This window comes from Barbatula barbatula (assembly GCF_947034865.1).
Source record: "Barbatula barbatula genome assembly, chromosome: 13".
NCBI classification, from domain to species: domain Eukaryota; kingdom Metazoa; phylum Chordata; class Actinopteri; order Cypriniformes; family Nemacheilidae; genus Barbatula; species Barbatula barbatula.
This window is the reverse complement of record NC_136776.1, coordinates 20,324,186-20,350,532: the sequence shown is the minus strand read 5'-3', so window position 1 is coordinate 20,350,532 and position 26,347 is coordinate 20,324,186. Positions and strand designations below refer to the sequence as shown.

At 39.0% G+C, this 26,347-nt stretch overlaps 1 protein-coding gene across 1 annotated transcript in view; it reads right to left on the bottom strand.

Annotated features, from left to right (window-relative positions):
* The window catches only part of LOC306902578 (von Willebrand factor D and EGF domain-containing protein), a gene marked incomplete at its 5' end in the record, with an annotated part of 42,932 nt that extends 16,890 nt beyond the window's left edge, over nucleotides 1-26,042 (bottom strand). The window contains 16 exons of the mRNA XM_079471238.1: nucleotides 2,161-2,275; nucleotides 3,711-3,812; nucleotides 4,737-4,898; nucleotides 6,538-6,674; nucleotides 10,354-11,255; nucleotides 12,385-12,587; nucleotides 13,500-13,776; nucleotides 16,177-16,250; nucleotides 17,645-17,862; nucleotides 18,048-18,189; nucleotides 18,340-18,429; nucleotides 19,795-20,027; nucleotides 20,132-20,197; nucleotides 21,386-21,614; nucleotides 22,072-22,256; nucleotides 25,967-26,042. Coding sequence (XP_079327364.1) covers nucleotides 2,161-2,275; nucleotides 3,711-3,812; nucleotides 4,737-4,898; nucleotides 6,538-6,674; nucleotides 10,354-11,255; nucleotides 12,385-12,587; nucleotides 13,500-13,776; nucleotides 16,177-16,250; nucleotides 17,645-17,862; nucleotides 18,048-18,189; nucleotides 18,340-18,429; nucleotides 19,795-20,027; nucleotides 20,132-20,197; nucleotides 21,386-21,614; nucleotides 22,072-22,256; nucleotides 25,967-26,042 — 3,211 coding nt within the window. The remainder of the gene's footprint in view (nucleotides 1-2,160; nucleotides 2,276-3,710; nucleotides 3,813-4,736; nucleotides 4,899-6,537; nucleotides 6,675-10,353; nucleotides 11,256-12,384; nucleotides 12,588-13,499; nucleotides 13,777-16,176; nucleotides 16,251-17,644; nucleotides 17,863-18,047; nucleotides 18,190-18,339; nucleotides 18,430-19,794; nucleotides 20,028-20,131; nucleotides 20,198-21,385; nucleotides 21,615-22,071; nucleotides 22,257-25,966) is intronic.
* Nucleotides 26,043-26,347: the final 305 nt, after the last annotated feature.

The window sequence follows — 26,347 nt, the reverse complement described above, 5'->3', positions numbered from 1 at the left end:
GTACTTGCTCAAAAAGCTACGATTTGCTGCTTTAAACGATAGTAAAACTTTCCAACTAAGTAACAAATGAAGTCACGTCCTCCTCAATATGTAAATGAAAATGAAAGCTAATTATTTTTGGTGTGGTACAGACGCAGAATAAACAATTATTTTTGACATAAAATAACATGAATTAAAGCGATTAGGTTTAAAAAATCTGAAAGTGCACACTTGTACACACGAACTAATTGTTTCCGGTTGACGTGACGTCTGTTTTCTAGATTCGGTAAATAATAATCTCGCTAATCTAAATTTAATTTCGTCCGCAGGAATGAACTAAACACGCTTTCATATTTGCCTTAAAACAGACTAAAAATGTCAAAAGAACACCAGGGTGAGGTGGGGGAATATGTGTAGCAACTGAATTGTTGTAATCTTGCTCGAAGCCGTTCCTGCCGGGGTCCACAGAGCCCTCAGATAGCATCAGTCGAGGCCTCATTTGCAGCGCAAGCAAACACAATGATCTTTACTCTCAGATCTCTCTGAACATGGAAGTGTGTAGTCGTGTGTGTGCCGGGTTGGGGAGATCGTGCTAAAGTACAAACCTGCTGCTCCAAATTGGGTTTCGGAAGAACAGACCATGTGTAGCTGCTAATTGGCCTGTGTGTACTTATAAGAAGCCGATAGTGAAAGTGTAGTTAAAACTTTTTTATAAAGATTCGTCCTTTAGTTTTAACTAAACATATTTTGAAGGGATAACCATTCAAGCATAACCATTCTGTCATCATTTATGCCCCTAATGTTGCATGGGACTCTTTCTTCAGTGAAACGCAAAAGAAGATATTTTGAGAAATGTTTAAGTGGTTTTGTGTCCATACAACGAAAGTCAATGGTGTTCGGTGTTGTGTGGTTAACAACGTTCTTCAAAATATCTTCTTTTGTGTTCTGCAAGTCATACAGGTTTGGAATGACACGAGTAAAAAATGACATATAAGTCACTTAATACCTAAAGCCTTCTTAACCAGACAAAACCACTTTTCAACCTTATCACATAGTGCTTTTTCTTCATTTTCTGTTACGCTGTAAATTCTGAGATGGCGCCAGCTGATTAAAATTCACAGCCAATGAAATCCAGCTGCCTCTTCTCATTCTGCGTCTATTTAGTCGCAGTTATAAAGGCAGATCTAGCACTTTAAGTTGAAAGCATTTAGCTTCAAACACACTCAGATTCGTAACTACACAGCGCTTTCTAGTTCCACTTCCTTTTCAGACGTGATAATGAATGACCGAGAAAAGAACATCAGACGTTTTTAAGCGAAATACTGTGCGTGTCTACTTTTGTCAGTCTAAAATCGTTTAATTGAGTTATTTGGCGGGTTATTTTGTCAGGAAAGAGTAGGAATTGCTATGGGGCACATGAGAGGTCAAAGTTGAACCCATGTCGTCTATATCGGCACCCTGGTTCAGCCTTGAGCGTGTGTGGTAACTGCTAGTCCACGGCTGTATGAAAAAGTCAAAACATTGACTGTGTTTTATTTCGTCTCGCTTTAAACTCTCTTTAACTCTTTGTCCGTTTGAATATATAATTGTATATACACATACAAACATTTAACATCAAAAGAAAGATGGGTGCTGCTGGTTTTTAACAAACAAACTACGAAACTAGAATTCATGTTTTTTATCAACACTTCAACGTGGGGGGGAAATCGTGTTATATGGTCAACGCCTGCACCTCGATCTGATTCAGAACAATTATTCGCATTTGCATATTATTTACTTGTTGTTGGATCCGTAGATGCTGCTATTCTCTAGAAAATATGTAACAGCGCCCCCTATCTTGAAACACAAAACATTTTAGGTTTACATTGGGTGAATATTTAATGAAACAAGCATGATGTAGTGTTGGCATTTATCCATGTCGTATCCCTGCTTGAAGCTCATGAGAATTATTTCGGCAAACAAGAGCTCCAAAAATATCGATTTTTAAAAAAAATTTGACAAATTTTGTTACGTAAGGGGCTTGTACGCTGGAAACGTTACACATTTTCATATATTTTCTTGATAGGATTTTTTGTGGTTGAGCACTCATTTCAAGCTGAAGCGCTTGCTTTTATGGTATTTTGTTATTGATCTTTCACTTATAAAAAAGGAGCAACCGTTGCTAATGTAAATTTCGTTTACCTTCATTAACAGACCAGGTGTATTTGGAGGCTGTAGAGTTGCACAACAGACACGGACTAGAAGGGCTGGAGTCTCCATCAGCAAAACACATGCCATCTATATTACACGTCCTTTCCTGAGAGAGAGAGAGAGAGAGAGAGAGAGAGAGAGAGAGAGAGAGAGAGAGAGAGAGAGAGAGTAGGCAAACAATCATTCACATATCCAAAGTGACTTCAGGCATACACTTGAATGTGGTGCAACGCTTGACCAACCGAGCTACAGGATCAAAAGACAGGCAGAAAGTCTCATTGATCGCTCTTTAAATTCTCCTGTTGACCGCACCAGTAATGTTTTGCTACAGTTCACAGTTACACTGTGGATAAGCCAACTTCCTCCGTCAAACCTTTGAGATAAACCCTGGCTGTCTTTGCTACAAATCACCAAAGCATAAAGCCAGGAGTTGATAAAATCTCTATACTCCAAGTTTCTAATATCCAGAGGGACATGTAAGTCACAGCGCCCGGAGGACATCCACGTGGAGCAAAGCAGAGAAGATAAACAGACACCAAAACGGATCCGCCTAGATAACTCATCTCTCACGCTGAGATTACACGGCATGGGGCGGCAGAAAACCTACAGAATAAAAACTGAGGGAGAGATAGAAATTGAGGAGGGAAAGGAAGATAAGGAGAGGACGGCAGGTTGCACTCAGAGGAACAGATGCTCGTGGGATTGGTTACGGCGTCAGTTTTGATTTCGGGGATAATATTTTTAGGTCTGCTTTTTACATTCACACGTTCAGATGGTGTGTTTTTTCAAAGCATCGTTCTGGCGGCCTGAGCTAACTGCACCCAACAGTCGCATATCGTGGCTTTCCTGCTGCGCTAATGGCAGCTACAAGACAAAACTTATTTTACAGATATGACAGATTTTTCAAGTCCGTGAAATTTTCCACTGGAAAATTCAAAATGATGGACTGACGCCCAGAACTGATAGAGGACCACATGGAAGATGTGTAGAAACACTTACAAATGTATTTTCAAGCAGGGATGCACACTTTTCAACAAGGCTGCTCAGTACATAAAATTGAAATATGGCATGAATATTGCAATATGCTTATGATGATTTTATATATATATATACATATATTTAGTACAGAAGCCAGGACAGGACCGGGAATCGAAAAATCGAGATTAACAAGAAATCAGAGGATGTCTGACAGGAAACAAGCAGCGAGCAATGTAATCTCATAGCATTTCATAAATGTTTAACTACGGTGGCCAATTCGTACAAATTTGTACGTTTCACTATAAAATGCTTTCGCACAAGTAACGGTTTGGTTTAGGGGCAATTTCTTTATGATTCACATTGTGTAACTTCTTTGAAATGAACCACATCGTGAATTTGTTTTATTTTAATAGAGTTGAGGCACAAGCAGGATTCAAATTCGTAAACTTGTAAATGTGTCTCTTTACGCCAAATAAGCATTCCCGCTAACTGCCGTGTCACAGCACAGTGCCGTGAAAGCCGATTTATGACTGTATTACTTCTAAATGTTTAAATATGATTACCTTCAGCTTGCAGAATCCAGTGGGACTCGCGCACAGCTGGCAAATGCCATCGTAAAGGGTCAAGATCTTCCCCTCGCTGTACAGGCGACCATCATTAGTTATCTAAAGGGAGAGAGAGAGAGAGAGAGAGAATACTTTCACATCGCTTTAACATCTCAGAGCTTCTTTAGCTGTGATCACTGTGTAAATCCAAAAGTGAGGTTAATTTTTCAACCCTTCAGTGACTGTTAATCCCAAAAGCCTTCAGATTAATGCAGGCAAGGGAGCTGAGGTGGATGTATTACCTCACTGATACGTCTTTGATCTGACCTTCATAGACACCCCGCGGTTCTCCCAGCATTTCAATTTATGTTAATGATTCTCTTCATCTCGAGTTATCCTTAGCAACCATTTTTTATATTCGTAAACACAGAAGAGCTCATTACGGCACATTCGCATACATCAAGGTCCCCTCCGAGAGGGTCTAACGTTCACTATATGGTACCAAGACGAGGTCAAGGTCGTGAGATATGTACAATCTCACGAAAAACCAAAAGGGGTTTAACAATTTAACGTTTATGTCCGCCATATACATAAAGATATGACCGACTCGTCTTTTCAATCGCTGCACCGCCACAACTCGTAAAAATGATTAAAATGATTGTGTTGCCTTTATGGATGTCATTCAGTATAGAAAACCTTCTCCTCCATCTCACGGCTCAACGATTTAGCCGTGATATAATGTTTGAAGCACCCTTGCACGCATCGTTTAGCTTCTCCTCCAATGGCGCGCGTGCGGACGGCATAAATCCGGGCGGCTTTCCGCGTTAAAACCCACAACTGTGAAGGAGACTTCCTGCATGGGTTACGTGATTACATTTTGGCAATGTTCTCAATTTGATATCGAGTCCGGAAAGGTGATGTAACTGTGTGGTCTTTTTTTTTACAATCAGGTGTCGGCGACCCACGTACCTCTCGCTTTTGACAGTGGAAAATCCATCACGTCAATTTGGAAAGATCTCGTCCCTGAGATTGATGGAAACGTACCTTGATCTCCCATCTTGCGTAGGGCTGATCGTCGGCCATGAAGTCTACGGTGTCTGCGCCCATGTTGTTAAGCCGCGGTACGGCACATTCCACCGCTCTGGAACTGAGGAAGGTGGCTCTGGTTCTCCTTTCCTCCTCTGGGATCCAAATTCCACTTATTTGCTATGAAATGTAGTGAAGAAAGAAGTGTTTTTGGTTCATTCAAATACGCACACCATACAAAACATCAACAAAATATTACAATATTATGTCGATATTTAACCCAACCTTGGATTGAAACAACCTAGGATTTTTTTAAAGGATGGGCAAATGTACTACAGTTGTATGGGACTCAAACTAAATGAGAGCAATCATCACCTCTGGTTATTCGTTTTTAAAGAAAAAAAAAGAGAGAGAAACGCAATAATAAATGTCAAGCTAATGTGCTCAAAACGGATGACTGCATGCTGTAGGCAAAATGTCTCGTGACAGCAAGAAGAGAGGGACCTTGGAAAATAAAGACAGAACAACATGCAGAGAACATATTCACATTGCATATATTTATATATCCATATGGATATAAATAGATTTTGTGCAAAATATAAAGGATAATAAATATAAAAAGGCTTATAAGGCTTTATAGTATCAAAAAAAGTGTTTTGATTCACACTAACCTCCAACAATAGTTAAACATGTGCTCTCATTGAAACAACAAAACCAGTCTTATGGGTCAATCTTTCAAAATACGATAAATAAATAAGCTTTCCATTGATGTATGGTTTGTTAGGACAATATTTGGCCGAGATACAACTATTTGAAAATCTGGAATCTGAGGGTGCACAAGATAAAAATATTGAGAAAATCGCCTTTAAGTTGTCCAAATGAAGTCAATAGCCTAGCATATTACTCCCAGAAATAAAGTTTTAAGTAAATCTTTACTTAATATTCAAACGATTTTTGTCATAAATGAAAAATAGATCATTTTCACCCACACGATGTATTTTCGGCTATTACTAAAAATGATCCCGTGCTACTCAAGACTGCTTTTAAGGGTCACATATTATAATAGAATATATAGTATAGTTTGCGGTATATATTATATTATTTGTAAATATTATTACATATATGGTTAGTCGACAAATAGACCGTAAATGTGTCCTATGGTGTGACAGCGAAAGTGTAGAAACAATCCTAACAATGAATCAAGAATCTATCTTCTGCTTATTTTTCAGTGAACTGTTCCTTTCAGGTTATTATCGATTCCTGTTTACGTCGCAAACCCTTTCACCTCCTACAATGATTAAAGCGTACAGCAAGAGATGAAGTCACTGAATTAAGTCCGCTTTAAATACTTAGCCCCTAAAGGGTGGCGATTAGGTTATTAAATGAAGTCAACATGGTCTGAGAGATTGAGATGCGTCTAAACAGAACGTTTAATACGTCGGCCAATTTCAAGATGTTTCCTCTGAGCGTCGGTGATAAACGTTCCTCGGGTAATTACAGCACATTATGTGCGCGCTTGCTGCTTGTTTTCTTAGCACGTGTTCTGTACTGTTGACTGAGTACTGTTTTTATTGCTTTCCTTATCTCGTCAGATGTCCCCCCATGTCTTTTGCTCGTTCTTTTAATTAAATATCCAAACAGATGGCGGGCAGGTATTAAAAACAGCCACGCTAAGATTCGTAAAGCCTTTTTGATGAAATATGAAAGAAGAATGGCTTACAAGCTGTGCGAACGTGAACAAACAAACAAACAAAGACACAAAAAACCTTGGTTTTAAAGGAAAAAAGAAAAGAAAGAAAGAAAAAAAGAGAAGTCTCACCTTTAATTTGATCACAAGGCATGCGAGGTCAGTCAAGTCGATGAAGCCCAGCCCAAAAACCCTCACCCTATCACAGTCAAGCTCACGCACGTCACATAATCCGCCGTTCTCCAGGTCTGTGACTTCTATTGGCTGACCTGAGAAGATATGCACACCATTAGCGCACACAAAATGTCACCTGGTCTATATATGGGTGTGGCCTACAAGATTTCTGAATCCAGATACAAAAATATGAATCTCGCCATTGTTTTTTTACCCTCGTGTCACTCAGAATCTCAAGACTTGAACGATTTGTTCCTGTCGAACACAAAAGATGATATTTTGAGAAATGTCTCCGTGGTTTCGCGTCCATATAATGGAAGTCAATGGGGTCATTGTTCTTCAAAATATCATTTTTTTCATAAATATCAAGACCAATTCCGCCTTATAAAAGACAACATTGACTTTTGTTTCAGTGACAGGTGGAAAGGACTGCGCCGTGGAAACATTATACATGATGAATGCTGTATATTATCACCTCTGTCTCTGCTTGTTTCAAACATCAACCTTGCGTTCATTTAATAGCTCATTTAAAATCACATATGCTAACCAAAAATAGATGAACTAAGATGGTATGACAAGTTGAAATTGTTATTAAAATAAGAGCAACGGTCCATGGAGAATTAGACCCAGAGAGGAACCTCATCAAGAACTTTTTCCATATGTTGTGATTTTAATAAAGAAAACAGTAATCATAATAAACAAATTGTTATGCCGTAAAAGGCACACAACCTTCTAATCCGATGCATTAAATTGTAATAAACATTGGCCACACATACAAAAACACCTCCACTACATTCCTAATCAGAGATCTTACATTTCCAGCTCAGCAGGTCACAGAGGTAATTTTCCCACGATGCACTCTGTTCCAGAGCTGAAATGCAGATTTGAAGCAGACAAGCCTGAAGCACAAAAGCAGGACGGGCGCACATACACGCCGTCCCTGACCGGCTAGGAAGGTAGCGTGAGAGATATTCAGGGTTTTTTAATCTCTGCCACAAGGGCGAACGCTCGTGCTTTATGTTTGCACGGAAGTGATAAATGAGGAGCGATTGGACTCTCTGAACCTGCTCGAAAAATGAGTCGAGTTGGAGAAAAGTCCTTTCTAGAGATATGACCCCTGGTGAATGAAAGCGGTAGTGAGTTTATCCGAATGATGTTGAATGAAACACGGATGTGCAGAGGCAATGAATTCACTCGGATTGCTTTAATTCGAAGTAGTTTTTTGAGCATTGCAAGGCATTATTATTATGGGAAGTTAAGCATGGTGGCTGTATCATTTCTTTGGGAAAAAATCCACTAAATATAAAAATCACAAACTTAACAAAATGCATTATTTAGATGCCCCCAAAGCGTTTTGTTTATGCATAAATGCTCCAGTAGAAAACAATAAACAACATCAAAAACCAAACAAAACACATTACCCAGATGCCCAAGAGCAAAATGCTCCACTAAAAAAAGAGAAAAAACTAAACAAAATAAAACACAAAAATGCATTGCATTTGTCTAGATGCCACAAGAGCGATTCATTCCAAGAAAATGCGCAAGCTAAACAAACACATTGTTTAGACGACCCAACAGCATTTTGTTTACTTAAAACACACTCACATTTGCTTTTCAACAAAACGCACAGCATGAAAATATGTTCACTATGTAGATGCCCCAAGACCCATTTCTTCAAGTAAAAATATTCCATTCAAATATTAAAATAAATAATGTCCCGAGAGCGATTTATTCAAATAAATATGCTCTACTAAAACAAAACTTAATAAAAAACAAAACAAAACAAAAACTACTTTTAAATGATCAAATTTCAAGTGAAGCATTGCAAAAATCCACATTTGACTAAATGAAGTGCAAACAGCTCTCTGAAACCCCTTAGACGTGAACAGAGTGACGGGTTTCAAAAAAAAAGAGAGAATGGATAAATGGATGGAGCTCCCAGATGGAGAAGAGGCATCAACCGATGATCAGTTGGGCAATTAACTCGATTTATCTTGCCGTCTTTCCCGCGCTACCTTGCACGTTGATCCTGACGCGGTTACCATAAATCAGACCCCTCGCTCGCGGAGAGGTTGCAAAGCTTCATTTGATAAACAACCCATTTTTTGCTTCCTTAATCTGCCTGCTAATTTGTCTTCCATTTCGTCGCCAAAGCAGCCCGAGGGAGCCGGCAGAGAACCCTGGGCGAGATAGAGGCTTAGACCGGATTGTTAAGCAATGCTAATCGGTGAGCGGGCATGGCCGCCTGGCACCGTACCAGCTGTTGGCATTGCCAACATAATATCTCATCGATATGAAGATTTGGCTGGGAACCTAAGGGTTTCCGGGCATTGCCGGAAACGGTCGGTGCGTAATCAATAAAAAACATTCGCCCAAATGCACGGCAATTGAATGCATGAAACAATTTTCATTAGTACGTCTTTAGCTCTCTTTAAAATGTATTTCATACGTGTCAGAATACGTCTCAACAGATTTACCCAAAAATCGACTTTGTGTGATCTTATACTCACCCACATGACCTCAAACATGTTAAGAGAACTTCCGCCGTTTTCCGAGCACAAATGACTTCTTCTTCGTCTTATTCTTGGACGAGAGCATTTTTCCGCATTGTGAGTTAGATGGCCGGCGTCCAAGCCCCATGCGTTAATCGGTGCACAAATTTGATATGCATGCGTCAAAGTGCTTTCCTCCAAGAAGAAGACAAAGAAGAAGTGCCCCTGTGAATGCACGAGCAACTATGCGCGGATGGACCAATTTTATGATGTCTTTATTACTTTTGTCGCACCGTGATGTCTATGAGGCGGCCTGAAAATCTCTCGGATGTCACCTTAATATCAAAGCAGATTTTTGGGTGAACTTACCCTTTAAATCGAAACATATATGAGAACTCGGTAAGGTACCTATAGGTGATTCTCACGAAATCTTGTTTTAAGATGTCAAACATGATTTTCTTAAAAACACCTGTATTAACAAATTTCCTTTATAATAATTTAAAACAAGTCCTGTATGACATGATCAAGTTTTTATTAATCGTAACAAGACATTGATGAATTTATTTTAATAGAATGTTATGCAATGTTATACATGCGGAAAACTTCCTGTATGGGTAATAAGAGAAAGTCTTATACACGGCGTATACAAGAGAATATTACGTTTTTTACAAGAAAATCAAACTTCATCTTACGGAGGATGAGAATATCAGTCCTGGAAACTTCTTTCTTCCCCCATTTCTTTATTTTTATGATACTTTAATATTCTGTCAATCTTTTTTTGTCATTTGTAAAAATCTAGTTTAACATCCATTTGTTTTTCGTCAATGTTTTAATTTAACTCTTATGAATTACAACATATAATGCACTCAAATCAGGACGCGTTACGGTTATGAGAATTTCATAAATAAATAAAATAAATGAATAATTAATTCCTTTATCAAAATGATGTTTTGTCCAAACAATTATCTTTATTATGATCTTGTTTTGTGTTACCGAATTGTATGTTTTTTCATTCAAATCTTTACTGATGTTTCAGTGGTCTCATGAGAATCACCCACCTTGAGCTAAAAATTTGATGAAAAATGTTTTGAAAATGTATTGAAATCTTCAATAATATTATTAATAAAGATTTTAAATGCAGACTAGACTTCAGTTTATCACATTGTTGAGATCTCTTCTGAAACTCTGGAGACATTCTGGGAGAGGAAACATCTGCTTTATCTCACTGATGTCTAGCAGAAATCATTTAGATGTAAGAGAAGCAAAAGACTGATCCACTTACTAATAGTAAGACTGCAGTCATGAGAGCTATAGCCTGGCTCACACTGACATCCCCAATCCACGCACCGACCGTTCCCGCTGCAAAGGTTTGGACACCGCAGAGCCGTTGCGACATCCGCCGAAGCTCTCCAGTCTTCTTGAGAACGTTGATTCCTGCTCTCCAGCCACTTCCGCTCGCATTCGTTCTCCAGGAAGGGCACGAGGGCGTCTTCCCAGGCCAAATCATCCTTCAGCTGAAGATCCAGAACGCAAAGACTCACGGCCTCTTCCAGGCGCCGACCCAGCAGGCCTCGGCACGCCGTACCCACGGTTGAGTTAGCAAGGGCCAACTGGCAGACCTCCAAAGCTTTGGCAGAAGTGAGACCGCTGGGTGTCGGCCATGACGGGTGGGCAGCTGGGCGACTAGAAAAGCGGTGATCATCTGGAAAGAAGTAGGCAAAACTTTCCAGTTCGCTCTGGCTTATGGCCCGGAAAGGGAAAACGGGGAGGAGGTCAAGAGTCTGTCTTTTATGCCTATCACTTGAGGTTGGTAAGGGCACCTTGGATTCGTTCAAGCGAGGAGCTTTGATGTTAAACAATGATTCGGTTTCGAGCTCCTCTATGCTAAGAGAAACATTATTCAAGGCCGACTTTGGCACTTTACTCGACGCCTTCCGGTTCCGGTTTGAGCTCCGTTTCACGACGTACTCTGCCGTGGTGTCTTTGGAAAGGAACAGGGACACGTAATCCGCGTCGTGATGAGATTGGCAGCGGGAAACTGGAGGCGGGTTTACTTTCGCATCTGAAGCATGCATTGAATGGAAAGACGGGCTATATCCCTCACGACAAGCACAGAAATTCCACTTTATATCCTCATCCGCGGCAGGTGGCATGCTGTCAAACAGGCTCTCCCCAGGCGCGATCCTGACACGGGGAAATAAAACAAAAATATGACTGCCTCAAATCAGCCTCCGAATTAAGCCCTCGAGCGCTGCGTCTGGAGAGGATTTAGAGTGTGAAAAAGGTTAGCCCATTAGATTAGTGACTTTCCACTCTTTTAATTATCGTTTGACATTAAAGTGGGCAAATCAAGGTTAAACGCTGATACAAACTCTAATCGGAGACTAAACCGCTCATCCAGCCTCACAAATACATCCTGAAACTTCTTTTTGAAGTTTTGAACATGGAAACTTAGAAAGCTTATGGCAGTATGTTAACATTTATCTCTGTATAAAGTCATGGGTTATGGCACAAATTTAAATATATAAATACAATACAAGATTTGCAAAAACTATGATTACTATAAACTATAAATATATATATATATATATAATCTTTAATATATAATCTTTTTATATATAAATATAATCTTTTTATCTTTAATGGAAGTAATCATTAGTATAAATATTAGTATAAATACTTTTCTATTATTATCAATGTTTATTTATAATTGTGCATCTTAACATTTTGGGTTTAAAGGTCTTCACTGTACACAACAATATTTTATCTTACAATTTCTACCCAATTAAATATTATAGAGCATGGCATAACTAAAATATTTATATCTATTTGTTGTAAAAATAACCCCAAAAATATCCTGATGTTTATTGCTTTTTACTTTGACAATTTTTTCTTACTACACTAGTTTATATTGTATCTTGTTTAGTGGAATAACTTTTGGCATTACATTTTATGATTTATATTTAATTTCCTTATTTATTTCTATATATTTTATTAAAACAATGATTTATTTGCATTCTTTTTTATTCATTATTATCATCATGCATTTATTTTTCAGTCATTTTGTTTCCGAAGCAAATGTATCTCGATTTAAGATATTAGTACTGGAAAACAGGACAGACATTCAGCGTATCGTAGTGAAACTGTCAGCTGTCACAGGGCTCCGCAAAAGACAACCCTACTTCTTTCACAATTTCTTACAAGAATGAAGACTTTATAAGACGGCTCAATAACGTATCATTTCGCATATCTAGTGAAGATATGCAGTCGTATAGATGTTTCAAAAGAATAAATATTACAATATCTCTCTCACCTCCAGCTCTCAATGAATTCTTCTTGGTCGTTGTCGTGGTGGCTTGTGCCTGCTGGGTGATGGAGGTCATTATGGCTGTTTCGGTCAAATAGCCCACACAGGCCTCTGGTGGCGTTAAAGTCCCGACTCGGAGCCCTGACGGACAGACTCATTCCCCAATCGCTGATGTCCGCTCGTACAAACGCCCCGGAGCCGAACACGATCTGTAGGGGTCAAACAAACACAGCCTCAGTTCATACACACATAACAATACTGTATGTGTAACACTCAGAGTGTATATATAATCCACACCCTCAAAGTGTGGATTGTAAATACACTTGGAGAGTTAAATTGAATCTTTTTTAACACAAGCGATTTTGCGGTGTAATATTAAAATATATTAATAATAAATGTAAATACAAGACAACAAAGGTTAAAAGGGATTTCAGGTTGATGGTTTATTTCTGGTGCCTAAATAGATTTACAGAAACAAAGAGATGTAGATGATTTTTGCTGTGAAGTACTCAAGAAAAAAAACGATGTTTTATTCGTACGATCTGTAATTGAACAAAGATAGAACTATCCATGTCTAATCTACAGAAGAACACCCGGCAACCCATTTTAAACTACACAATATGATAGATGCTATATTATTTCATTGGGCCTATCAAGTTTCATAAATCTTGATAAATTTAGCCATCAGAAAACACTTGCCTATTCAAAGTGTGTCACTATGCAACAATGGCAACATCTGCTATGCTGACAGATCTAAAGTCTGTGGAGACCAAACGCTTTCGCATTCTTGGCAGGGTAAAATCTTATTTTTCAAACAGATGAGATGTGTTTACTTTTCAGACAATTCCACCAAGATCCTGACAATCCGCCTGTGCTAAATATGAACACTATACAGTTCACAGTAAGCGTGGAAGAGATTTTCAAATACACATTATTATTTCCTCTAGGTTTCATTCAGTATATTATGCGTTTAGTCTGATTTAATATCTTATAGTATGAGGTTGAAACTTCTTTTAATTTTCATTGCACAGTACTCTTCAGTACAGATCCTTTCACATCCTAATCTTAAATGTCTTATTAAAACCTCTAGACGTGTTTTCATTTTTAGTACTGAGCCCTACCGTGATCTTCTTTCCCTGGTGTGTCTCGTGGATCTTTATTTGACCGGTTGTGAACGCCGTCAAGGCCTTGAGAGATAAGTGAGGACGCGTCTCCCGCAACTGTCCGTCGCACATGTCAAAGGTCACAACCTCGTTGCCCTCCCGAGCGGCCACTCCGCAGGTACACGCCGTGCTGTAGTGTCGGCTCCCACAATCCCACTGTCTGGTGTGGACCTCGAAATTGCGCTTTGTGCTTTTGTAAAGCAAAAACGTGCCCGTCTGCTGGTTCTCGTATCGCCTAGAAAGAAATCATATGTGATCAGTTTTTGTTTAACAATTTGCTTTTATCATAGTTTGTTATTGAATTTTAACAGAATTTCAGATTTTTTTACCAAAATTTGGGCTGCGTTTCCCGAAACCTTCTTAACGCTAAATCAATCACAAATTCTGCAGCTCTTACATCTTATTGGTCCAACTTTGTCAAGACAAACTCAAGGGAGCTACACCCTCAGCCCCGAAATTCAGCTGCTGAGGGCTTTTTGTTTTTATGTCGTGGGGAGTTTTCTGGAGGTGGTTGGATATGGGCTGAGAAAGGTGTCCCACATATGGCCATTTCGGCAGAAGTAGTTCGGGGGAACACGCGTAGAAAAGGTATAACTAGACTGTCAGGATTTAGGACAGAACCCATCCGCAGGCAGACAAGTATTAAATAACAAAACTTTAATGAAACCAAAAACCCTCGATGGGGAAAACAAGAACCGAACAAGACAAAGATGCTAATAAATAAACTAAAGTCCACAAACGTCCACATGGAATCATGACATAGAGTTAAGGTGTACCTTTAGTGTCTTCGTAGCATGCTAAGAGACAACGTTATCGGGAAACGCAGGCTTAATTTGTTTTACCTTACAAAACAACTGCAAAGAAAAACAGCTAATCCCTGTAAAAATCAGACAAAATAACTGATCATTGTGATCAGTCTTGAAAACGTGGAAAAACAGTGAACAAGTTTAACCCGAGTTCTGGTGGTTTTGCAGAGGGAAAACCAGCTTGGCAAAGCTGTTAGATCAGCAAAAAACAGCTTAGACCAGAAGCCGGCCTAAGTCTGTTTTTTGCCCTGGCGATTCACAAACTTCACTATGCACTCAAATATGACCTTTAAAGAAAACACTCAAGCTGAACGCAACATCTCAAAGGACCACTTTAACCTAATAGCAGAGAGACAGAAAGAAGACACAGAACATATAAGAAATGAACAGCGAGATAAAGAAAAAAGAAACTGAAGGACAGAAAGACTATTGTAATTTCCAGTGAGTTATTTCACAGCACAGATTTCGTTCTATCAAACACACGTCATTTGCTTTGATGGTGACCGCAACAACTTCTTTCTTGGTGTGCTGTAAGCAATGTCTAAACACAAATCCCCTCAGTATAGTGTATGTTTAGATCCATATCTACGGTCCACATGGACCACACCCGTCTCTCTGCCGGAACAAAGTGCGGCGCGGAGCCGGCATTTGTCAAGTACGTTTGTGCTAATGGGGACAGTTTCCGTAAGCTTCTATAAAGATACATCCGCCCGTGTGAGACTCAAAGAGTACAGAGTCTTCCGACTGATGCATGTGTGGCACGATCCTTAAATCCACAGTGACCTTTACATCCCTCCCTCATTACCTCAAATGTACTATTTGAGTGACTGTCGTGTAAAAAGTCACAGGACTTAGGTAGAAATAATCACTGGCCATTTGGAAGCGTTCAAATTTGTCCGGTGAAAATGTCAAGAACGAAGGAATGAAAGAAAGAAAGATGATGAAAAGAACAACAAAAGAGAAAAAAAAGAGAAAAAATGATGAACATAATGTGAGGAACAAACAATGGAAAAAACAAAAGAATGAACAATTAAAAGCAAACAATAACAAACTAAGAATGAAGCAAAAAATTAAAATAAACAACAAGCAAATATTCAGATTTATCTGATGTAAATGTCAAGAAAAGCAAAAGAAAGAACGAAATAAAGAAAAAAAAGAAAATAAGAGCGAAAGAAAGAACAACAAAAGAATGAAAAATATGAGAGGAACGAACAATGAAAAAGAAAATATGAAAACCAAACAATAAAAAACTAAGAATGACAAAAAAATACAAAAGAAACAAATGACCAATGACAGAAAAAAACAAGCAAATTAAAGAAACAGCGAAAAAAAGAGCAAAATGAATAAAAAGCAGAAGAAAGGAAGAGCGAAAGAGTGAAAAATGGAGTGAAAGACATAAAAAGCAAAAGAAAGAAAGAGCAAAAGAAAGAAAGAGCAAAAGAAAGAACGAAAAAAGTGATGAAAATAACAACAAAAGAATGAAAAACTACGATTAAAACAATAAATGAATATGAGACTAAGTTTGACACAAAAATACAAAAGAAACAAATAAACAATGACAGAAAAAAGCAAAAGTATGAAATAAAGAACGAAATAAAGAAAGAAACAAAAAATAAAAAGACGCAGAGAAAACAAGAAATTAAACAAAAAATTTAATATACAAACAAACAATGACAGAAATAAATAAACAATGAAAAAAACAAATCAAGCAATGAAGCATTTAATGGAAAAAACAAGGAATCAAACAAAAAACAACAACTAAAGAAATAAACTAGCAAGAAAAAAGAATCCCAGAACACAGAACAAGGCGTTCAATGCAAATGTTTTACCTGCCATCAAATGTAATGATGTGTGGATCGGTCAGGGAGTAACAGATAGCCGCGGGCACATCTTGAACTGTGAGCTAAAAGAAAAACATGTTTAAAAACTCGCAAAAAGCACAGCGGACAAATGTGTCCTGTATAAATACACACATACATACATACATAAAGTTGTCTATTAAATAAATCTTTAAGCTGGTAGTTGAAACCATCAAGCAGCATGCTAACCAACAGGTACAACGAGTTAGCCTCACGCTAGTGTTCAAACTTAAAATACACAAAACACACCAGGGGCTCTGCGATCTGCTCAAAACACACAAAAATCGCAGTTTTAAACATTATCTAGTGTCGCCATGACAGCCACAACCTAATTACAAAGCAGCCAAGTATAGTGTCTTGGCGTTATTGAAGGCCACGAGGGGCTTTTATGTTTACAGATAACACAGATGGTGGTCTGGGGCCAGGAATGCCACGTTATTTAAGAGAACTGTGTGTGTTTGCGTTATATTTTCTTGCGAATTCTCGCATTCTTGTGTGTTCATGCAGTGCCTGGCTTATTACAGAGCGTACCGTTGCTTTCAGCAGGGGGCAATTACAGAAGCTATGAGGGTGAGTCACAGTATATATACTGGACTTGAGTTCACTTCTACAGGGATGGGGTCTTGGAAAGTAGTTAAATACAGAAAGTGATGCTACTATTGCAAAAACAATACGGTTCAAATGTTTACGGTTTTCATATCTTAACAGTCCACATTTATTAAGAAGCATAAACTACTACTACTAATAATACAATAATAGCAATAGTTAGATTAACAATTTAAATGTTGATAATAATAGTCAGTAACGCTTTAGATTACGGCCCGAAATGTAGCGCATTATTAAACAGGATTAACAGCGTAACTACTTGTAACAATAAAATACCTCTATACAGTACATATCTGTAGATAAAGGGGAACAATATGTAATGTTTAGGGAATAAAGGGGTATGAGTGAAGAAAATTAAAACAGTATTTATGAGAACAAATGCAAGCCATAGAAACATCCAGGTCAAACCGCTCTCGGAATTATATAGTCTCAAAAGATCAACATTTGCACATTTTACTTATTAAAACTCATCAAAATAACTCATAGTGACCAAAGAATCTATGTAAAAAGTATCCTAAAGTCAAAACTCGGCTAAATTTACAGTTGACAGACGGTCTGAACACATCATTTCCCCTTGTTTCATGCGTGCCATAATAAGAAAACAAGAACCCCTATCTAAGAACCCCTAACGAACATATCTATTCTGTATGTAAACATTTGTTTTTCAATTTTAGCGTAAACCAATGCTTTTCGCCCTAAAAGACATTTCAAAGGTGCTTTGTGTTGCATCAAACTAAAGAAATTAGCATTCTCCGTCAAATACAAAACCACTCAGGCGACTAATACTATATTTTCGGATGCGTGCTTAAGTAGATTGGCTAGTTTGGCTAACCTTCAGTGCAGCGGGGTTGTAACCTCTCCAAAGGCGAGGACTGCCTTGGGCGGGCTGAGCGGAAAGGAGGCTGACCCGATTTCCATCCTTGGTGAAATCTGTGACGGCGGTGACAGTCACGGTTCCCTGAGCGCAGACGTTGTTACGGCAGGGCTGGGACGCGAGCTCCACATGGCAGGATGACAGCGCCACATTCGGGACCTCTGCAACGACATTGTCTGAAATGTTCAAAACATAAAGATGTTAAAACAAAGTGGTGGCTGTGAAAAAACACAACTGAAGTCTAAAATAAAGACAAATGTCTCAGAGGGAAAGAGAAGTGATGTGCATACTGTCCATTTTAAAACCTCTATGCCTAAAACTTATTTTGTGGAAACATAACTGCGCGTAAAGAAATACACACCCGAGTCATATATGCTAAGAGCAAGCGACAACTTGCACCGCCGGCTGTGCTCGAACCCATGGCAGGGAATAGGGACTGTGCTGTGTACAGCCACGACGTGTTTATCGGCATCCTCGCGGATGTGCAGAACATCTGGAACAAACTGCAGACAAATTCTAGATCAGTCAGACAGACCACATCGCATAACATCAATCTGACGGCTCCCTTAATGATGTTTGCAATTTTGTAATAGTGTATTTAGCTGCTAATCGTAACTTCGGGCTTGAATAATGCGTTTTATAATCCGATTTACCTTGACTCCTGCAAAAAACCCGGCGCTCTCTTTGGGGGCCGACTGGGAGCTGGAGGAGTTTGGGAGGAACGTGGAGACGCTGCAGGAAAACTGTCAATCAAAGCATACTGTTACCAAGGTCGTGCTGAGGGAAGCCACGAGGGTCATACTGTATATGACATTCATCAAATGATTTTTCAAACATCCTGTCTGTCTGTCTGTCACGTGTGTGTCTGTTCTTCTGTGCATTCACCACCTGTACAGTATATGCGGGCTAGTGCGTGTCCAGCTGTACACGTTTAACAGAACTTCACAACCCAAACCAGACCCGTGCCGTTTCATTTTCGATCTGGGGCCTCTGTGAGGAACACATGCCGTTTTAAACACAAACTTAGGCTCCGATTCTTGATCATTGTGTTGTGATTCCCATCGAAAGAAACGAATCAGGAAGACATCAACCAAGAGTCGAACAAACAACTTCGATGCATCTCTTGTGTTATTTATGGTTTGCTTACACTGGTGACCTTGTCTGCCCTTTCCTCCACCCTGACCCAGTTTAACTTCAACTGGAACATATTAGGAACTCACGTTAAAGGTCAAAGATCAACCCTACCGAATGCCTTCTGTCTACACAGTATAAGCAGCTCTTTCCGTCTCGGGCTGGTGAGAAGTGAGTTTAAGAGGTGTCTGGAGGACATTAGGCCACAGGTGAAAAAAGATGTTTAAAACCAGGTTATTTAATACGGTAGATGGTTTTAGAGAGCGGTCACATATTTGGGATTATTTATAATCTAACATAATGTAAAATTGAGTCGAAGATGCTTTGCTGTCAATTGTTACATTGATAAAAAAATGAAAATGCTTTTTTGATGTCTTTTCTGATATTGGCATATATGGATTATTTTACATGTCTAGACTTTATTTTTAAAATTATTAAGATCGTCAAAATAAATAAAACACACGAATACAGAATAAAAATACAAAATGTTATTTTCAGCTAATTTAAATTTTTCAAGTTTTACATTTATTTTAGGGTTATTTTAAGCAGAACTCTGGAAATGTATCCAAAGTAAAGATATGAATATAGAATAAAATACGAATTGTTATTTTAAGCAAGTTTTAAGTTTCAAGACCTAAGTTAAGTTACAATTATAAAAATAAATACAAATATGAATATAGAATAAAATGATGAATTGTTATTTTAAGCAAGTTTTAAATTAAGTTTCATTTTGGATTATTGTATATATATATATATATATATATATATATAAATAATGTTAAATATGCAAATAATTTTACTATATAACTGATTTCACTATAGGCAGGACAACCTATTGAAATTGAAAATATGTAAACATTATTAACATTTATTTTACTATTAAAATGAACAAGCAATTTACTAAAATGTTTCGCTAACTGATCTTTCCTGGTAAAATGGGTAGGTGAACTTAAATCTTTCTCTTCGTGTTCTTTTACCGTTTCTCCAAGTCTGAAATGAACTCCATCCATCTCCACCATCGAGTACAGTCGGGTCGTTGTGTCTCGTCTGATCTCCACCTTCATGTTGTTGGAAGTGTACCGTGCCCACACCACTAGATACCCCAGCGGACGGCTGAACGCCACCCCGACGTGGGAACATCGCAGATGAACGCTACTTCCCACTAGTTCAGGGGTCACCACGGGTTTTGAAGGTAGTGAAGGAAGGTTCGCTTCATGGACGACAACAAAACCAATTAAAAGATAAAATACAGGGATGTAAGAAATCTGAATATGCTGTAATGTAGATGAAACAAAAGTACGATAAAAGTTGTACCTGTACATACACCACTGACTTCGGTTTCACCAGGTGGGCAAAATTTGGGTGTGTACTGTGAGACAACTAAAATACAACAGACACAAAAAACAAGATTTATAATAAGACTGAAGTTTGCTTAATTTTCAAAATTTTGTCAAACAATCCCATAATGCTGTTCCTGAACGTTAAGTTATTCTTATCTTGACAGATTGGGGAACAATTATTAGGTTTGCTCGAGGTTAATATGTCAATTTAAACAATGCACAGTACTTGCACAAACTGAGAACCCCAATTATTTTCTCCTTCCTGTAGCTGCCACGTAAATGAAGATAATCTGTGAAACATTGTCACATAAATCCTGTAATTTGATTTCCTTCGCCTGCAGGTTTTCAGTCACCAAACATCGACCCAAAACTACAAATGACCCGAACGCTTTAGCGCACGGTTGAGGACAGTCATCAATACGCTTGAGGAAAAGTTTGTAAGGAAAAAAACACGGCGGAAGTGAAATATTGATCACAGAGAGCTGTTCGGTCCCCCGAGAGCTGTTCGGTACATCAACAGATTTGCTATTATTGACTTGAAGTCGCACTCTGTATTTTATTACTCGATTATCTGTGAATGATATTACTAAAACTGTTTAGAATAAACCGCACTGGGAAAGCTAAGAGATTTAGTTTTTTATGCTTCATTTCAAATGTGTTTTAACCTTAAAATAAAGAGAACAAATTATATTATAATATTTAGCTTGTCAAAATAAAAGCTTGATTTTGGCCTACTAAGATTTGTTGGCACAACGTAACACAACTTACCTACACTTTTCAATTAAAAATATAATATAATTTAAAATAAATTACATATACATCATTTATTATACATTTTATAAAATGTATTAATTTCTATAATATAAAAATGTGACATATTATTAAGATATAAAGTATGTCTATATTGGTGTTCTTATATTATGTATTTAGGGGGGGAAACTAACTGCATTTTATTATTTGCATTACATCATTCAAGTAAATCTAATCACCATTAAGAATAATGGGATTTACAAACCAAAAAAATACTTAAGAAACATTCATACAGAAGAAATCACGGTAATAAAAAGCTGCTTAATATCCTAAAACTGTTCTTTTGGTTTTGGCAGGGCTTGCAATGGAAATGTGAACTGAACACGTTTTCGTGACATTCGCACAAACACAAATACCAACTGGCACACAAACGGTTCTTCAGATTTTAGGGTTTGTGTTTGGAATGCAGTAACCGCACCTTCTGCGCAGTATCCCATGCACCCTTGCGTGGGCTGCAGGTGGTACAGCAGGAACTCCCCACAGTTTCGGACAGAGATCGGTATCCGGAACAGGCAGCAGTCTTTGGTGCTTCCATGGAAAAACTGCCACGTAGCGCAGGCTGAAAGTTTCCTGACCTCTCCGGGCCTGGGAAGAGAGCTGTCTTTAAGAGACAACCACACCGGAGCCTGGGTACCACAGCGGTTCATCTGAAAATACACGGCAACAAATTCATCTTGACTCAATTATTTAAATATCATTTTATTTCCAAAGAAAAGCTGTATACCAGCTTTATATTTTGGCACACACAAAAAGCAGAAACAGGGGAAATGATAAAGAGAAAGATTACAACTATCACAGTATGTTCATTTTACACTTATCACCCCCTTTGTGGTATAAATTTTTTTAAATAATTGTAAATCGAATTGAAGAAAGATTGTAATGTAAATACAATTACGAATACATTTCTCATGCAAAACGTTCACTTTTACATAGCATACTAAGATATAAAAGACCTCCAGCTGAGACATTCTCAGTTTTATTCCCTAAAGGGGTCTTGAGGTCAATTTGGAGTCAAAATTTATGAGACCCCTAAACTGAACCAAGTGTGTTATTGCTTTCAAATGCAATAGGACCTGAAACTCGTGGTACCATCCTCCCCCTCACCTCAACACAGCGGGTCGGCATTTCCGCAGGTTTACCGTTTATGGTGAAGCGGTACCATCCGGGCGGGAGCGTATGGTCACAGATCAGATCCTGTATTGCTGTGTTCTGAAGTTCTGTGGAGTCGAAGTCGACGCTCCGGAATGCGTTCCGCAGAGTCCTGTGCCCGCCCGTATAACACTCGGGAGCTGGGAGGAACCAAGGACATTTTCATATTCATAAAGTATTTAAAACAACCTTCAGGCAAAGACAAAGAACAGCGCGGAGAAGACTGTCGAACCGAAAGGTCAAAAACGGTGTCATTACAGCGGCTCGAAAACATCACTCAGGTTTAAGGTTGTTGTGACCTCACATGTAACGAACGTTTAGCCGGGGTAAAAAAAACACGTCTTCATCCGACACATTTATCGCTCCTAACTTTACAAGGCATGGGTCTCAGAATTCAGAGTTTTCTCCAAATCGGCATCGGCCAGAGAAAAACCCATAACTTCCTGTATCTCAGCGGTGAAGCGGGTCGGATGTCACGTTTATGGCTAATTACGTCTTGTCTCTCTGTTTCTAGAGATACGCCTGAGGCTAACAGTACACCGGTAATCTTTTAATGCTTTCCCTGAAGATGCTTACAGAATATTTTGTCATGCCCTCTCTCTGTCGGTGCGTGTGAGAAGTTCAGGTGGTTCGAAACGGCATCGACTAAACAGATAAAGTCTTTTTAAATTGTCCAATGAGTTTCATGAGAATTTTGGAATATTTTGACTGGAAACAACCAAGGAAAAGTATAAAACCAACAGACAGAAAACATTATGAGTGAGCAAAACTAAATGATTGAACAAATAAAGCAAAACAAATGACGGAAAATAAAAAACACTCAACATATCGCTGCTGTCCTACTGAAACCTGAAATATTTTTATGATCATTATTATTAGTCACGCTTTATGTGTGTCACTGGGTGTTGCTGCACATCTCCCAAACGGTGTACAAAAGAGCATCACTTGAAAGTCGTCCTAACCAAAGTCAAGGCAGATGACCTTTGACCGTTCTGAGACTTTGCGGCACATCTCTTCTCTAATCCTGTCTGCTTTTGAAACAGAATGATGACAAGGGTGGACTCAAAAGGCTTTCTGCACTGCTGGAGCTCTGATGAGCTCATGTCTCGACCGGTTCAGAGACCATAATACTTTGCTCTTTCCCGCCTAATTCGGGGATCATTACTCTGCAATTACGACCGTGGCCTATTACTTTTAAGGCGTAGTGGGGTGAGATGAAGATAAAGACATTGAAGTAATGATTTAATAAATTCTTAATAGCGTCTCGGTGGGGAGATACGGGGCTGATTCCAGGAGGCGTCTCTGTTGGGGAGGTAATGATGTTTCAAGGTGGCGCGAAATAAAGATAAGATTAAAGTTTGAGGCAAACACAGGTAATGACATTTTTTTGGAAGAAAAACTCTCACCGAGGAGCTTTCAGCGACTTGCTGCGGGGTTTAAAAAGTGATCCGGGTGGGTTTCTACATTGTCATGCACTTGCAGTTTTCTAAGAGCTTGCTTACAAGTTAAATTCTGGCCTCCAGATATGGCTCAAGTGCAGTGTTGTAAATTTTGTGGGACAAGAACAGGCGTTCTGCATCTGTTAAGTAAATCGAGCAGAGATGTTTTGCCAAGGGGTCGTATTTTTCCTGCAAGACAGCGAGAGGCGTTTGATCTCTGCCTGTATGCGCTTGCAGGGGTGACCACCAGAGTCAAATTGCTGTCGCACGGGGTCAGAGGTTCCACAAACACTTGTGTTTTCAGCCCTCACACAGACGCTCGGACAGGACGGCTGGGTAAACAACGGAGATTGGCCGGCTAATTTGTTGACTCAGGGATAGATTTCAGACACACCGGGGAATTCCAGAGCCGGACGGCTTTGGATTAAAGTTGAAGATTGTTCACTTTCAACAGTTAATCTGTTTAACACGACACATGAACAACAAACACCTTTTTTCGGCAACCGTGTCACTCACCCTCACCTTTTTCTAAACCCGAATGTTTTTTGTGGTCACAAGTGTTGGTATACAGAAAATACATTTCGTCTTTGTGTTCCACAAACAAATTGCACACATCAGAAACCGCACGAGGGTGAGCAATGAATGACTCAATATTTTGGTAAACAAATATCTTGTAGACTGAAGTACCAAGCTAGAAAACCTGTTGGGTTGCCATATGCTGTCAAACTCTTTGAACAGATGTCCCGATCGTCTGAAGTCGCTTAAGTGATGAGAACAGAAGTTCATCAAACATCCGATATGTGTGTGTTAAAGAGAGAGGAAGAGAGAGCAGGGGGATGGCCAGGGAAGGGGGGGATAAGGCTGGTAAATTCTCTGAGTTATCTGTTGTGACAGGCCACCTCTTGGCTGGGTGAGGAGGAGCTGATAACATAGCAGGGGAGGAACCACGAGAGATATTCACGTTTACCTTTCCAGCCCGAGAGAGAGAGGGAGAGAGGGAGAGAGGGAACAGTGGATTCTCTGCTAATGTATTTTTCTTCTCTCTCGCTCATGTCAAGCGAAGTGACATCATGTGATCCAAACCGACATCTGTCATACATTTAATAAACTGAGTCAATAGATAATCTTCAAGATACATTACAGGACCAGTTCAAGGAACAATTGAGTGGAGCGAACACCGCGTAGACTCCAAACGTTGAACATACAATTTATTTTTATACCAAACATGACCAAACAATACGACAACCGCTAATAATACAATCCATGGCTATAGATGAGCATCTACCGATGTCATTTTCATACAATATTTACTTTGTAAACTTGTCATGTATGGAAGTGTATGGAAATCAATATTTGCAAATAAACTGCAAACAACATAAACAAAAGTTCAGTGGCCCAAACGTGACTTTCGGTAGACCTCTGCAAAGAATCTATAACTGTTGAGCAGTGTTTTTATTTAACTCATTTCATATAAAATTTAATAATTATATAAATTAGAATGTTATAACCAAACACAGACCGGAAGTTATCTTCGGGCGCCTGTGTCCGATGAAACCGCCTATATAAAAGTTTGATTCTTTATGCATCTACGATAAATATGGTTTTGCAATTCATCACTTATTAAAATCTACTATATAACATTTATTGATATTCATGACAACATATTCTTCTCCAAACAACATTACATCACTTAACATGCCCCGACCAAACGTTAAATTTAACGCTTTACTGCATTTTCACATACCTCTAACATGCAATGACACCAAGGCATTGGCTGGAAGAAAAGGCACTGAAGATATCACAGCTCTAATCTGTTTAACCCCACAGTCACCACACTGACATTCCCGACACGACAATTACAGCCACCCCTGGGGCTAATGCGCACCTATTCACTGTTCTGAAAACATGTGTATGTAGGAGAAAGAGAGAGAGAGAGAGAGAGAGAGAGAGAGAGAGAGATGAACAAAGAGAAAAAAGTAAAAGACAAAAACGAACTGAAGTTTCTGCATTTGGTGCGCAAATGGATTTGTGAATGCGCAAATTACGCAATTTGGCACAGATTTCAAGCATCTGTTTTAAGCCCCTTGGGTCCAGCGATAGAGCCAAGATATTGAGCAGTAATGAAAAAAAGGTCTTCCACATTGAAAGCACGTTTCTCGAGCAGGCAAATTCCCCGAAGCAACCAGATAACATTACGCATTTCCTTAAAGCAAAAATTGAATCACTGTTATAAAGTTAAATAAAACACACAATATAAACAAACCTGCCATTTTATTCAGCAATTCACATTTCCTGCACGCATACCAGGAAACCCATATAAGTAAGTTAATATATGAATACAGATGTCCTGTTACCACTTTTTTTATTTGCGCGTAAAAGTTGCTTCAAAGCAAAAACGGACGTGTACTTACCAAGTTGCGCGTGTAACTTCAGAAGAAATAAACACAGGCACCAGACGCAGATGTGGGACTTTAAAAACACATCCATCTTTAAACCTCACAGCTGCATTGTTTTCCACGGGATTCCCATCTGATAGTTTCGGACAGTTTGGTTGCAAAAAAGTTGAACATGCCTGTTCCACTAAAGAAGTTTACTGGCGCACAACACATTGGCCAAATGCTCGTGCGCAGAGTTTTTCTCTGTATGTGTACAGTCAACTGTCTTGAGAGAAGGGGGCTGACAAAGACCCTCAATTACCCGCAGAGGAGGTGGACACTTAAAGTCTCCAAACGCTCGGGTAAAGTGAAACAAAAGCAGTTGCCGCAATGAGAAGCTCAGGAAGGGCGAGAGGA